This window comes from Chlamydotis macqueenii, chromosome 1 (genome assembly GCF_036417535.1).
Source record: "Chlamydotis macqueenii isolate bChlMac1 chromosome 1, bChlMac1.mat, whole genome shotgun sequence".
In the NCBI taxonomy this organism is placed as follows: domain Eukaryota; kingdom Metazoa; phylum Chordata; class Aves; order Otidiformes; family Otididae; genus Chlamydotis; species Chlamydotis macqueenii.
Genome location: NC_141556.1, coordinates 190,315,295 through 190,329,947, shown reverse-complemented (window position 1 = coordinate 190,329,947; position 14,653 = coordinate 190,315,295). Strand labels below are relative to the sequence as shown.

At 33.5% G+C, this 14,653-nt stretch overlaps 1 protein-coding gene across 2 annotated transcripts in view; it reads left to right on the top strand.

The window, feature by feature from the left end:
- NBEA (neurobeachin) overlaps positions 1–14,653 on the top strand; it is a 509,094-nt gene that overhangs the window by 237,332 nt on the left and 257,109 nt on the right. For both annotated transcript variants that reach the window (XM_086771979.1, XM_086771978.1), the window contains exon 34: positions 9,708–9,769. In XM_086771979.1, coding sequence (XP_086628105.1) covers positions 9,708–9,769 — 62 coding nt within the window. The remainder of the gene's footprint in view (positions 1–9,707; positions 9,770–14,653) is intronic.

The window sequence follows — 14,653 nt, the reverse complement described above, 5'->3', positions numbered from 1 at the left end:
AAAGAAACTTTGAAGTTACCCTTGAAAAGATGGAGGCCACTAGATGTTTAAGTTAGTCAATTACTGTTGAATATGCTATTATAATAAAGTATATTATTAGAAAACAAACAATACCAATTGCTGTTCTTTTAAAGCACATAAAGAAATGCACAAAATATTGGAGCATTTAAAGAGCAAGAAAATGAGTTGTTTGTGGTCCTCAGGTCCCACTTACCTTCAGCAGTATTGGGCACTTTCTCACAATTTGGTTTTTTCAGTCTGGTAGACTGTATTCCAGTTGCAAGCCATAAGGCCTAGAAAGGACTGGTCTTTTTGCCTTAAAACTCTAGAAGAATCCCCTCCGTGATAACTTAATATTCCTTCTTTGTCCTAATACCACCCAGGTGAGATGTCCCTCTGTCTTCCTTCTTGTTCTAACTTTCAGGTTTCATGGAAAATAATTTCCTTTTTTTCCTTTTTTTTTCTTTTAATAAGCTTGCCTCCTACTACAAAAAGAGTAGCAAGAGATCTATTTAATGTTATTTCAAGGAAATAATTTTTAAAAGATTCTTCAGAAAGTTCTTAACACGTGCGGGCACTACTGTAACGTAGCCTGTAGGTGGACTCGTCATATCAGGTATACAGCAGTGCTGCATGGTAACACTGGACTAAGTTGTACAATTTCTTTTAGAACAACCACCTTTTCCCCCTTTATTATTTTCTCCTCTACTGTCCAGGTCCAAAGAAAAACGAGGTGGTATGCCAAAAAGGTATTCAGTATCTACAGGATGTTCATGCTGTGACTGAAGCTCCCCACAGGCAGAGGTTCTCTGGTTCTTATTCCACTTAATTCATCATTCAGGACTCAGCAGGGGACTTTGCCTGATTTTGGACTTGAAACAGTTAGGCTGGTATTTGCCCCACCCTTTGTCCTTTACAGGCTTAAAAATGAAATCAATCTACTTTATTATCCCAGCAATATTTTCCAGAGGACTACCTAACTCTGATAAACTATCGGGTGCAAATAACATCTCTGTATCAGATTTTGGCCTGAAAGATGTATTTCTTATGAGGCGTAGTCTAATAATCCTTTTCCATGTAGCCTGAGCTCTATGTCCAGGTTTTTTACAAAACTCATCTCATTAGGGCTGGTCACAGTTTCTTCTTCTATATTCCTTAACTCTGTGTCTACTTAGCACCTGCTTTTATGACCCAGACTAAAACCTTTTAATCAGTGACCAGGTTTAACAAAACTCCCTTACTTGTCCTGATGATTTAAAGGCACTTCTACAGTTCATCCTATTGGATATGGATGTGCTTGGTTCCATGCCTTCAAGGCATAAAGAAAGAATAATGCACAAAAACTCTTGAATCAATTAACTTGAGAAACTGCTACACTTGAATCTTAAAAGTATACCTATTTATAGAGACCTTTGTTTTTAATAGAAAAAAAATGTTAATGATAACATAAAGATTAATAAACCATAAAGCTTGATTTATTTAGGTGTTAACAGACTCCCTACAGACCTGGGATTATTTTTGCAAGGACTAAGAGAATATATCTTTACTGTGTTCAGTCTAACTTTATGTTAAAATTTACCTCCCCCCCAAAAAAACCCAAACCTGCTACAGTTATTGTCTTATATTCTGTTTTATTTTTGTCTGTTGGTATGTGGAATTTTATGATCCAATCTTTGTATACTAATAGTGATGTTGTCTGTGGAGATTTTCTTGCCATAGGAAACCCTCATGCTGAAAGAACTTGTCAGACAACAGAGACAGTTGTGATATGTCAAATTAAGATGGCAAAGTGATGTCAAAGCAGGTCTAGAGAGAGCCCATAACAACGCTACTGTCAAGTAAATAACGAAAACTGAAACACAAGAAATACAAGTTATTTCAAGACATCCATGACTGTGGTATGGTTCTGTGTTTTGAGAGACACTGTTTTAGAATTATTACCATTTGTCAGTAGGACTTCAAGATAGGAGCAAGATCTGATGGCTGCCAACTAAGGTCAGCCTTGAGTTAACTTAAGTAAGTTAAGTGTGGAAATGGAGGGTGGTTTTTTTTATCCTTGTTATCAAATTTTCAGAAGACAATTACTATCTAAACAAAATATTAGTTCACCAACAGTTTGCTCAACTACATACAAAAATTAGCTGGTGGGTTATACTGCTCAGGAAATAACACCTAGTTAAAATAATGGTCATCATGGTCTTAGAAATTCAAGGAGCTGCATGAGTTCTGTGAGGTTTTGTTATACTTCCTATTTGTAGCTGCACTGGTTGACTCACTGATCTCTCAGTATTGGCCCCAAGGTTGCCAAAGAGCAGAAATATAAGTAAGGAGGATCAATAAAGAGTAAATGGTTTTACTGCTGTGCAGCTTATCCTTTTCTCCATATACACATTTCAGTTGTGTCATGCCATGATGATAATATTCCCCCTAGTAACAGGAAAGAACATAACAAAGTACTAGAAGGATGTAGTAGAAAGAAGGAAACAAAAGGTAATTCCTATGTTTAAAAAAAAAAGAGGAGAGAAACAAAAAAGAATAAATAAGCACACAAAACAGAGCATCAAAAGGAGTAAGTTATAGACTAAAACTAAGGAAAAGTTGATAAATTTCAGGAGAAAAGTAAAACCTCATACCTACGGAAAAAATAACATTAATACATTTGAATTATATTCCTTGTTGCATTTTCAGGGAAAGCATGATATTCTAAAAACTGTCATTTGGGATCAAACTCATGATCCATCTTGTCCAGGATGTCACTTTTGATGGCTTTAGAAAGAACTGAAGAAGGTTCTTGAGATGAAGAGAAGCCATCATAAGCATATTGAAGGAAGGGACCATTGTCCAAGGGAAAAATTACCACATGTGCTAAATGAAAAGCTGGATGTTTTCAAAATCTTCAGTGAGATATTAAACTGAACAGTGGCAGTGGCTTTTATTTTCTAGATTAAGTGATCTCTTTCTCATTTGATTAATGAGAATTTGTGCATCCCGTTAACACTAATGGAAAATTGACAAAAATTCCATACGTTGGTATAAAGCTAGACTCCTCAGAGTAATGTGGCACCAGCATCAGTTTTATCAATATCATTGCAGCTTATGGAATCACAGTATGGAAGTCTGTAATTTTAAAAAGTAAATCATATGTACATTGTAGTAAATCCCCTCTTTGTGGCTATGCTCTTAAGGGTTTCTGCCATTCTGTGATTTCCTCTGGCTATTTTATAGTCCTCCTTTAGATTCCTTTTTAGTAACGGCAGTGGTGAAGAAGTATAGGTTTTCTTACTTAAATAAAATAATTCAATAAATTGCTACATATCATTCTTATTCTTTTAAATATTATCCTAGTATTGAGATTTGTTTTATTTCACAAATTTGCCTAAAAGGGCCAAACCATTTGAGTTGAATTTGAACAGATTAAAATCTATTTTTCATGTTGACCTATCTATTTGAGGTGCTTATCTTAAGATATGAGTTATAAAGATTTCTTATAATATTTTAAAGATATTTCATTTAATAACCTGAATAATACATTTTCCTAGTTTTTCAGGTACCAGATATAAAGAATATTACATGTGTTGTGCAGTGTCTTTCACCATAACAAAAAACCTTATAAGAAGTGTAACTGTCTTGATCAACTACAAAAGCACTGAGTCAAGTTCACATTCATCATGTTTTTCTGTGTCACTCTTTTGCTCTGTAAAGGAGATCTACTCTTACAAAGGATGGTCTGGAGTACTAATACAGCCATCCTTCATGGTCCCTGGAGCTGGTGGTAATGTTGTGTTCTGCCAGTCAAGGCCACTGAAGGGAATTCTTAAATCCGTAACCCTGACTTTGTTATTTTAGTGAGTATACATTCTTTGAAACAGTGTTTCCTTTCATCTAGTAAAAGCGGAGTTGTAATTCTTTTGCAACATGGCTGTGATTTCCATCTGTGAACTTTCTGCAGTTCCTGAATATTTTCCAGCCTTTGCTTTTCATTAATTAAGACCACTAGTGTAATTTAAATGTCTACAAAATATGTGATATACGTATGGTTCTAAAACCAATTATGAGTGTAATCTTGCAAAACATTACATTCTGTTTAATACACATCTTGCTTATTTTTTTCTAATAATTGCTTTGCTTGGAATAAGAACATTTCAGTTAATAGTTTTACATGCTTAGCATTTACTTTCAAACTTTTCACTTATCTTCAATTTTCCCTTCATACTGTCTCTTTTCAGTTCTGTAGTAAACTCACCAGCAACTTGATAATTGATTAAAACCATCAATTTGATCTAGGTTTCTTTGAATTACAACATATGGCAGAGAGGGAGTAATGTAGATTTAAACTATCCAAGTAATTTTAATTAATGGTCAAAAAGAAATCTTAAGTTTATTTCTTTGATTGTAAGTTGGATTTAGCAAAATATTTCAATAAAACATTTGCCATAAGATTTTGCTAGCACAAGAACGACATTTTGCAAGAACAAATAAACTTGAAGGAACGCTTCCATTTCCAACCAAAATATCGCCATCACTTTTTTCCTAGTACGATCAGAGCCAAAACATGCTTTAGTTTCTGTCACCAGCATGAACTTTCCTTCAAATTTTGTTGTGCCATTCCTAACAAATGTTGAATAGAGTATAAGGGAATTGTCTATCAAAAATGGAGACACAATTTATGAGTGGTAATTACCAGCTGAAAGTTCCTACTCTCTTGACACAGAAGTCATTGAGGATTATGGGAAGAGATACCATGGTATGAGTTACTAGTAGTTATAGAGAACAATTTGAAACAATGCAGTTTTGTTTAATGTACATAGAAGATTATATGAATAGGAAATAGAAAATAGCTGGCCTTACAAAAATACAAGTTAAAAAGGAGAATTCTAGTATTTTCTGATTTTTTTTTCTTCTCATTTTAGGACCTTATGCTCATTTCTAATTACATTTTATGCACTTTCCTTATGTTAGTAAAATAATGTATATATAATAGCATGTCTTTATTTTGTCATAAACATTTTTTTCTAGCTTCTGTAGTTTTGATGACGTGATGTACAGAAGTAATAAAGGCTAAGTTTTCCCTTTGAACTGGCTTAAATGGATTAAATTTTCTCAAGCTTTTTATTTAGCCATACCTGAGACTTTCAGATAAGTAGAAGCTATAATTGAGTGAAAGATTTCTACAGGCTCTAAAGTATGGTTAATTGCATCTTTTTTGTAAGTTCAATATAAGATATAAAAACATTTAACTTTTGGTTTTGCTAATATTACAATTGATTCCAGCTCCAATAAGGGTTTAAGTTGACACAAAGTAAAATCATTGAAAGAAAATTTAGGCAAACCTTGATAAAGACCAGATGAAATTGTGGTGATATTCAGTTAGACTCCTACACACATTGTATTAATAATAATAAAAAGAAGTTCAAAACCATTATCTTATTTCATAAGGATTTTTTTTTTAATTGATTTTATCAGCCCAGTTAGATTTCTTCAAAATAGAAATTCACACTGACTAGTTCAACATGGTGACTTCAGGGTTTTGAACCCATGACTTCATTAATGCCACAGGCATGACTAAAATAGTATAGTTAAAATTGATCTTTTTTTGGACATTAATAAGTCATAGTGAAAAGAAATAATTAGCATATCTTTGGGCCAACAGAAGAACATTGAAAAAGAAGTCAAGTAAACCAGAGCATTTCAAGATAATTGCCAGGCATACATCATTTATTCCAGATTAGCTAAGGTCATGCACTTGATGCTCCCAGTTTTTGCATCCATATATGTGGTCATTGTTGCCATCAAATTGCTGAATTTTGATGGCTATATTTAATGGACTGAGAATAGACCATGAAGAAAAGTACTAAGAACAGCAAATATAAAAAGCACGTACTCCATTCAGTTAAACAATGACCTTTTTAACCTTGCTGTATGCAGGAAATATCCACTTGTATTTTAGTAATTGCATTAGCTTCCTTAATGGCATTTGATACAGATGGTATAGGAAGAACTTATCTGCAGCTGAAGAATGAAGGCAACAGTTTTAGTTTGAATTGCAAATACTTTTTCTCATTGGAGTTAAGTGGGGGGGGGAAGAGAACTGAAAATAGATTTGTATGCTCTCCTCAATCAAAGAAGCCATTATTTTTCTAAGCTTGTTATCATTTTTGCTTCTCATTATGTTAAAACTAATAAAATTTTGCACACATTCTAAAAATCTCTGTGAAATCCTTCAAAACTATAAACAAGAAGAATAAACGTAGGTTTTAGTGCATTCGAGGCTTAGGAAATTTATCTTTAGTCTGATTCAAATTCTATTCTTTTATTTTGTGATGATACCTCAACCAGTTTGTGCCTTCTCTCCTGTCTGGGAGCAGAATATTTTCTTCCTCCAATTTTTTTTTTATGTATACTGTCTGCTGGAGGAAATTATTTTAATGTCTGTACCAAGCCAAAAGCAGTGAGGCAATTCACACAAGCTGGACTTCCTAGAACAAAGGATCACACAAATTTAAAACCCTAAAGATTATTAAAATTCAGCAGGACAGGGAGGATGATTCTTCCTTAACTTCTCCTACAGCTTTTGATTATGTGGGATCTTCATAAACCAGAGATAGCATTCTGACAGCTTCTCCTCATAGGCAGAAATGGATCTGTCCTCCATTAGGTCTGATCTGGTTTTATCATTCTCACCTATTGACTCCACAACAGCTCTGACAGTAAACTCAGAAGATTAATTGTGTTTCGTGTAACAGGAAAAAAATATATTTATTTTGAATCTTTCCTGCTTAATTAGGAATAAGCATAAAGGGGAAGAAGCACAAGGGACACAAAAATAGAGCCCTTGGCGGCTAGGAAGGAGGAAATGGAGCATATAATGGAGGGCACACACTTTCCTTCATACGATTTGAGTGGAAGGAGTCCCTGAAGTGGGAGTAGGAGGCTGATAAGCAAGAGACTTATAAGGTGAAATGGTGACCCTGCTATGAATGTTTCACATTTCTATATTCTTTTTACTTCAAGTAATGTATGGTATGAATACTTAAAGGTGAATAGAAAGTATTTCTGTTTCTATTTCTTTCTTCGTACCCATCAAGATGCATGGGATTCTCCATTTTCTGTTATGACCGTTCATGGTTTTGCTTATTTCAAACTAGGGCTGCACACTTAATTTCTCAGTTTTCTTCAAAGAGAGCATCCGTTTCTTTCACTATGAGCTTCTTTTGTGAGACTTTCCTATGTCCCTCTGTATTTTCACATGTGAAAAGTGCTATAATCTCTGAGATTATTTGTTTCTTTTTGACATGAAAACCAGCCTCTTAGAATGTCCACTTTTGAATACTGCTGGTTATGAGAGGTGTTAATGGCTATTATCAATGGTTGTTTCATCAGCAGGCAATTACAGGGCTGGTTATAACTAATGAGCGTGCTGATGTGCTAACCAGATATCAGTTCTGCATCGTCCTCTTTCTTTTTCTTAATTTCCCCAAAATCAGTTTGATTCTCCTTTCCGGTGCTAGAATGCTACATCCGAGCTTGCAGTTGATTAGATGTGATATACAAAAAGTTATCAAGTGATGTCCATACAAACAGAAAAAAAAAAAAACCATCAGTTTTAGGTTAGATGATCATTTTACTCAGGCCCATGGAATCATCAGGCTTTTAAATAGTATATAAAATTCTTACTATTGTAAACACAAAACTTTGCACTACGGTAATTATTACTTCCTTTAAACAGAGAGTCCTGTTTTGTTTTATATAAACAGCATTTGTGTCATTAAGAATAGATCATCATTGTTATCTGGATGATATCCACATCATGAGTAACACAAGTAGTTTTCCTAGCCTTGTAGCGTTTTAGGCGTGTTTCCTTTGATCCGTGCTCCAAACTTTCATTATTATTTGAAGTTACACAGGTGGCATAAGTATCACCAACTGTCTTTGAAAGTTAAAAACTTCTAATTTAATGAATTAAGCCAGGAAATATTCATTAAGTGTTACTTGTTAAAGCGTATATTTTGCATTGCATTTTTAATTCTTTTTGGAAACCTAGTGAACATACAAAGAAATTAATGCTGATGCATAAATAATTGTTATATAATTTAAGTGATTTATTTTTTCCTAAGTGTCTCTGATGGAGACGTGTTCTTTTGATGTAAAATCAGAAGGGAAGGACCTGTACAAATTTTAGAAGAGTATAGCATGGGAATAGGTTTCTAAGAGCGTTGTTTTGGCTCAACCATGTTTTCATACACCTGTGGTCTGATTTGGAAAGAAGAGAAGTGAGCATGTGTCAGAAAAGACCTTTTTTTCAGTTTACGGAATATGAGGTGGATTCATAATAAACCAGAGAACATTCTATAATGAAATATTTGATAGGTCTGTGCTACTTCCATTAGCTTAACTGTATAGTTCAGTCCTCTGTTTGGATTTTCTTTGTCAGCTTTCAAACAGTGGAGGTAGCCTGCAGGTGATAAGTGTCCCATTAATCTTTCTGATCCTCTGGCACTTGAGTATGAGAATAGCTGATCAATTACAGCAATTGTCTCCCTAAATGAGCTTTGCACATCTGCCTCTTATTTCATTAGTTAACTGTCTGCCCATATATCTGATAGAATGGAATCCTAGTGGCTTCTTACAGCTTGTTCTGTGTTACTGTACAATAAGGATGGGGTTGTTAGCAAAATGGGCACAAAAGGGTATTTATCCACTACCCGCAATAAATATACGTGCTATTGTGTAGGAGTGCTTTTGTCTCTAATCGCTGTTTGTAGAAATCTACTTAAAGCACATCAGTTTGCTTTTCAGCTTCCTATTTAGTCCTTCGTTGTAAGCTCTATATTTGTGAATTTATGGTTTTTATAACACAACCAAAGTGTTTCCATGCCCTAAACCATCATATAAATGTCTATATAATTTTAGATGACAGAAGCTGCCATATATAAAGTTAAGAGTACAAGTGTAATTTCCTCCTTGTCTCTTTACAGTGCATCTTTTAAATACTTAGATATGATAACCTTCTCTCAGAAAGTAAATTTGCATTTCCAAACCTGCAAATAAGTATTTACAATAGTGGTGATGTTATTAGGTATTGATTATTTAAATTCAGTACAAAATAATGAGTAACAGTTTCTTTGCATAATTCAAGATTTGTTTTGAGAAACACGGCCTACAGGTTATGGTATATAATTTTAATAAAACTAAGATTTCACATGAATGCCTCTTTCATTAATACTCAAGTTTTCAGTTACAGGAAAATCAATTATCAGATTAAAATTAAAGTAATTTCTAAGCAGAGGCCTTGTTTTCTACTTGTTAATATCTGATCAGTTTATTCTTAAGAATTTACAGGATTTAATATTCAAAAGTTGTTTTCTTATGTTTATCATATATTAAATTGCTTTAGATGATATAGATAGGTATTTATTTATTTGTTTATTTAGCTACAGAGTGGACTAAGTTAAATGCCAAAAAGACTTAATTAAAAAACATTATATCCTGAACTTTGTACAGACTATTCCAGGTGATTCTTTGATGCTTTCTGAAAATTCAAGTATGTTTGAATCTGAAATTCTCAGATAATTGTGCTTGAAACTTGTTTCAGTGAATCTGAGTGATAAAAATTATACATTACAGAAATTTTATGGAATTTCTGAAACCGTGAAGGAGTAACTAAATATCAGCAATCTTTCAAATTCATTTTTTACTCTTTATTGCAGGTCTGGTTTGTATGAAGTCAAGTACTTCGGTGGTTGAGCTTGTTATGCTGCTTTGTTCACAGGTAAGAAATTCTCTGGTTGTAATTGTATTAGTTTCTTTACATAGTGCTGGATTACTCCCAGTTTAAGAATTGTATCTTGCTGTTTGTTTCATTCTTCTATTTCAGTATAAGAAAATACAAATTAATCTCTTCTGGTAGCATAGAAGTTGTAGATTTATATATATATATATGATCATTCCATAGTTCCTCTGTATTCACAGAGTATACGATATATTTTTGCATTTGTTTTGTAAAAGTGTATGGATGTACGTTATGCATTTTTCCTGTATATGAACTCTCTTTCAAGCCAGTTCTTATTTAGAATATGTAAGTAGGATATTGTTGTCATAATTTTGTGTTGAAATCTGTCTTTGAATTAGTAATTTTTTAAAACCTTACTTTGTGGTGACTATTACTTTTGATATACATTGTATAACTTATTGCATATTTTATATAGCTGACAGTGTATAAAAAGCAGAGGAATATGGCTTAGGTAGTCCTCAAGAACTGGCAGAAGCAGAGTATTTCTATTTTTAAAATGCTGTAGTTAATTATTTATTTTTTAGCATAGCAGCAATGGGTTTCTTGGAAATCTGAATCAATTAACATTTTTAATTGTTTTCACAAGTAAAATATTCAATACTAAAATAATTCCTCATGCTGTTTGGATCGTTTAAAACTCAATTTTAATTGTAGTTGTTTTGACAGAAGTGTTATTGGCTACTTTGATATATATTGCCTTTTACTTTAAATGAGTGATGGTATCAACAAACATTGTAGAATTTTGCTCATTTTGTAAAATATAAGAAAAATATGATGGCCTACGAGATCCAAATAACTTCACAAGTTCTTACACCTTTAAAGACTTAGTAACAGTGTTTCATTTACCAGGTTCCCCACAGATTTATAATACCAGTTAAACTCAAACCAAATTAGCATATAAAATGCCCAGGTTAACTTGTCATATTGTTACTTAGGAAAATTACTTGTTTATAGCATACTTGAGCATTCACTGCTGCACATTGAGAACATGCACCAAGAATGTACTGCAAAACAAATGAGTTTTTAGGGGTAATTGAAATTAAGATCTACTTTTAAGGAATCTATCTGAAAATAATTAACATTTATAACTGATTTTGAGAGAGGGAGTTCCAACTTACCTGCTACTTGCCAGTCCATAGGTTGTGTTTCTTCAAGCTTGTGTCATAAGGAAATCATTAAATCTTGTTTTCTTTTTTCTTTTCTTTTCTCTTCCTTTTTTTTTCTTCCTCTTTTAGCCAGGATGGATATTGGTTAGGGAAAAGTAAAAGAAAAATACATCCCTGGCAGGAATCCTCAGTGGGGTTTGAACTTCAAACCTTCTCCAGCAGGGCACTTGAAAAATTTGTTACCTAATGGTGAAGTCCTGGGCTCCAGGAAAATTCCAAAAGATCAATTAAGGCTTTTGAGCCCTATGTTCATCTCATGCAACCTTTTTTTTTTTAACTTTTTTTTAGAAGCTTTTGAAACAATTTTTCTTGAGGGAAGGAATAACTTACAGTCCTTTCTTCCCTAGCCTTTGGTTTTACTGCAGTTCTCAGGAATAAAGTGGAATGTAGCATTAGGGTCTAGTGCCTTTGATGGCCTCATCATCTAATCATAGGTTTAACATTACTCATTTGCTGGCTCCAGGAATTCCTGCCATTAAGGGCCCTAGAGATGAAACTTTGCCTCAAATATTGATTGAAAGGAAGAGAGAGAAATTTAAGCTCTTTCAGCAATGCTTTTTCTTTAGACATCCCAGTAAAGCTTTGTAACAAATGCAGCTAAATCAATTTGTTATTCTATTAATATTATACATGTTATGTATTATTTCAAAATATTTGACAATTTTAAAAATAAGCTTCATTTTATACCTGAAATAATGTGAAGAACATAATAGTTTTGAAATTTTTAACATTTATTTATTTTCTTCAATGTTTGCTTGGGAAAGCTATTTTGCATCTACTCAATTACTTGGGGAAATTGCAAGCTTTTAGTTTTTATGCTCATTCTGACGCTTCAGGGCTGTTTCCTTGTCGTCTAAATAAGGAAGATTTTGTGTCCTGATGTCCATTTATTACTAAATACTTCAGAAACTAATGCTGTAATGTTTGTTGGTGGAGTGAAGTATTTCTATAGGAATTGGTCAATAGGGGGCTGTAGTGGTGCAAATTGCATTCTCCTCCCCTCACGTTCCTAGCTCCAAAAGTATTGCTTCTGTCAATTGCATCTGCACAGAATGTTGTATTTCATTTTATAGGTGTACTAAACAATCAGGTCTGAGTTCTACTCATCTGCAGGGAAAAAAAAACCAGTTATTTTTTTCTGTTTATATTTTAAAACTATTTGTTGAAAGAAAACGTGAGGTAAATGCTGTAAAAATACTGATAGATGGCTACAAGAAGAGAATGGCAGACAGACAAATATGGTAATCCAGCCTATAGCTAACAGAACTTTGAATTTGGAGCTTAGGAGATGTTTTCTACAGCAAATGAGATTAACTCATCTCTGTACAAACTAGAAAGTCCTACCTGAGCTTTTCCATAAGATAAATTGAGTAGCATCGACTGGAAAGACTATATAAACTACTGCGGTATTTAATAATCCTAATGTGACTAGGACTTTTCTTCCTAACATAGGTAAATCCTTCATATTCGAATTGAATGATATTTTACAGATTACGTGGGGAAGTTTGAAATATGCCACAAGAGATAGATGACAATATTAAAAACCTTTGAAAAGTACGATTTTGTTTGCACAGAACAGAGTAACTTTAGACATTGAAAAGGAAAGGGAAATGCAAAGTTTGTTTTCCTTTCATTTGCTACAGCAAATTAGATGCTTTTATGCTCTTTATGTTGGAAATTCCATGTTAACGACTACAGATTAGCAAGGATGTCAGATTTTTTTTTCTTATCTGAGCTCCTGAATAAAATCAACATTGCCAGCGGCTCATGTCCAAGGTATGGTCTAAATTTACATGAAATATCACGTTACAAATGTCTGAAGGTACATGTCATGGATAATTCAGTTCATATGGGCAGCCTTTTAGACTCTGAGGGATATGCAATCAAGCCTTTCCCCCCAGAGGAATTTAGAGTTTCTGTGAAAAACACATTTTAAGTTTTAAAGGAACTCCTGTAGGGATAGTGCATCATTTGTGCTTTTAGGGAAGAACAAAAAGTTCTACTTTGTGTTTTCAGACTCTCTTATACTGTAACTTGCTTCCCTGCGCTCAGTTTATTTTTTCCTAGTTGCATCTACTTTGATAGATTAAAAATTAGGTTAACTTGAAGGCTTTATTTTCTTTATTTCTTGTATAAACCAAAAGCGTACATTCCAGTTCTTGAAGTATATTATTCCTGAATAATTGATAATAAACATTTAATGAATTTCGCTTTTCATAAAACAGGTATTTTAATTTGGATTTAGTTTATTTTAACATAAAATGGATGAAGATGTGTTATATTTGACAAGATCTGGGCTTGATTACCTGGTCTTTGTTACCTCAGTCTAGTTGATCGTGTCACAGCTGTGTTGCTGTGGTGTGGCAGATTTCTTCAATAAACCATACAATTTAAAAACAAAAAATACGTTAATTTTTGCAGTGTAGTTCCTTCTTACCTCAGATTTAGATTTCAGTTTTTTTTTTTTCTTTTTTTTTTCTTTTTTTTTTCTTTTTTTTTTCCCCCCCTAGCCAAAACACTACAATAGTTTCTAATTACTTCCAGATATTTGCAAATTTTTCGCTTTGGGTATACGGCTTCTGCAGGAACTGAATGATGTTATCCCAAAGGAGTTTTATCTCATGCCACTTGTATTTTTCTGTCTCTTATCTATTAACAGGAGAAACTTATTTTCTTAAATAGAAAATACTGTCTGAGTATTTAAGACATCTTGCTACTTGACCTGTTTAAAAATATAACTATTATAATGGATAAATTGTTACTTTAGGAAAAAATACTATGTCATTTGTGTAGAATATCTGACAAATTTGTAGTTTTCAATACATCATTCATTCTGTTGATTTCCTCTCCCCCTATTCTGGAAGTTTGATCAAATTTGTAGTTCAGATGCCTCCAAAGGCAGTATCAAAACTAGAATGAAACTAATCCACTTCTGAATGACTGTGTTGAGGAAAAATATTTATTTTAGATGCTCTCCATTGTAAATAGGCTTTCATTAGAAAAACTATATGAGGAGTGAGGAAAAGGATATACTAACCAAGAGATGCTTTACTTAAAACTGGCAATTAAAACCCGTTAGGAGATTCTCAAATAAATGATAACACATAGTCCCTCTTACATTTAAGCTGTAAGTAGATTCTGTAAGTTGCTTACTTTTATGAAAAATTATGGAACTTAAAGTGCCTTAAATAAAGCAAACTATACCAAGAGTATATCCATAATTTTACAAACTCCAGTGTGTAGTTAGTGTGTAAACTCAGCTTCAGCTGAACCTTTCAAACGCTGGTTAATTAACAGTGTGAGCCTCATAAGTGAGTTGCGTCTGTCCGCATTGTCTCATCTGTTAACTTGGAAACTTAGAGGCTGCTTGGGCTGAATCTGGTCTGTCTCTCCATATCCCAGGCAGCCATTCACTACACACTTAATCAGAAAAGATCTGGGAAGGATGTGCTCCCATGCAGCACAGTTCACAAAACACTTTCCAGCAGTTTGACACATGTAAAACGTTGTAGTTGTATACGACTATAGACACTACAGTAATCAAAACTATGAAGTGGTAGAAGGAGGGAGAGGGGAAGGTGGACGAGTGCATTGCCTGTCATCCTAAGTGGCAAGAAAAAAATTGAAACGATATCAAGAAATTAATCCCACTCCAAGGAGAGGTAGGAAAAAACCCACACAAAACAAAACAAAAAGA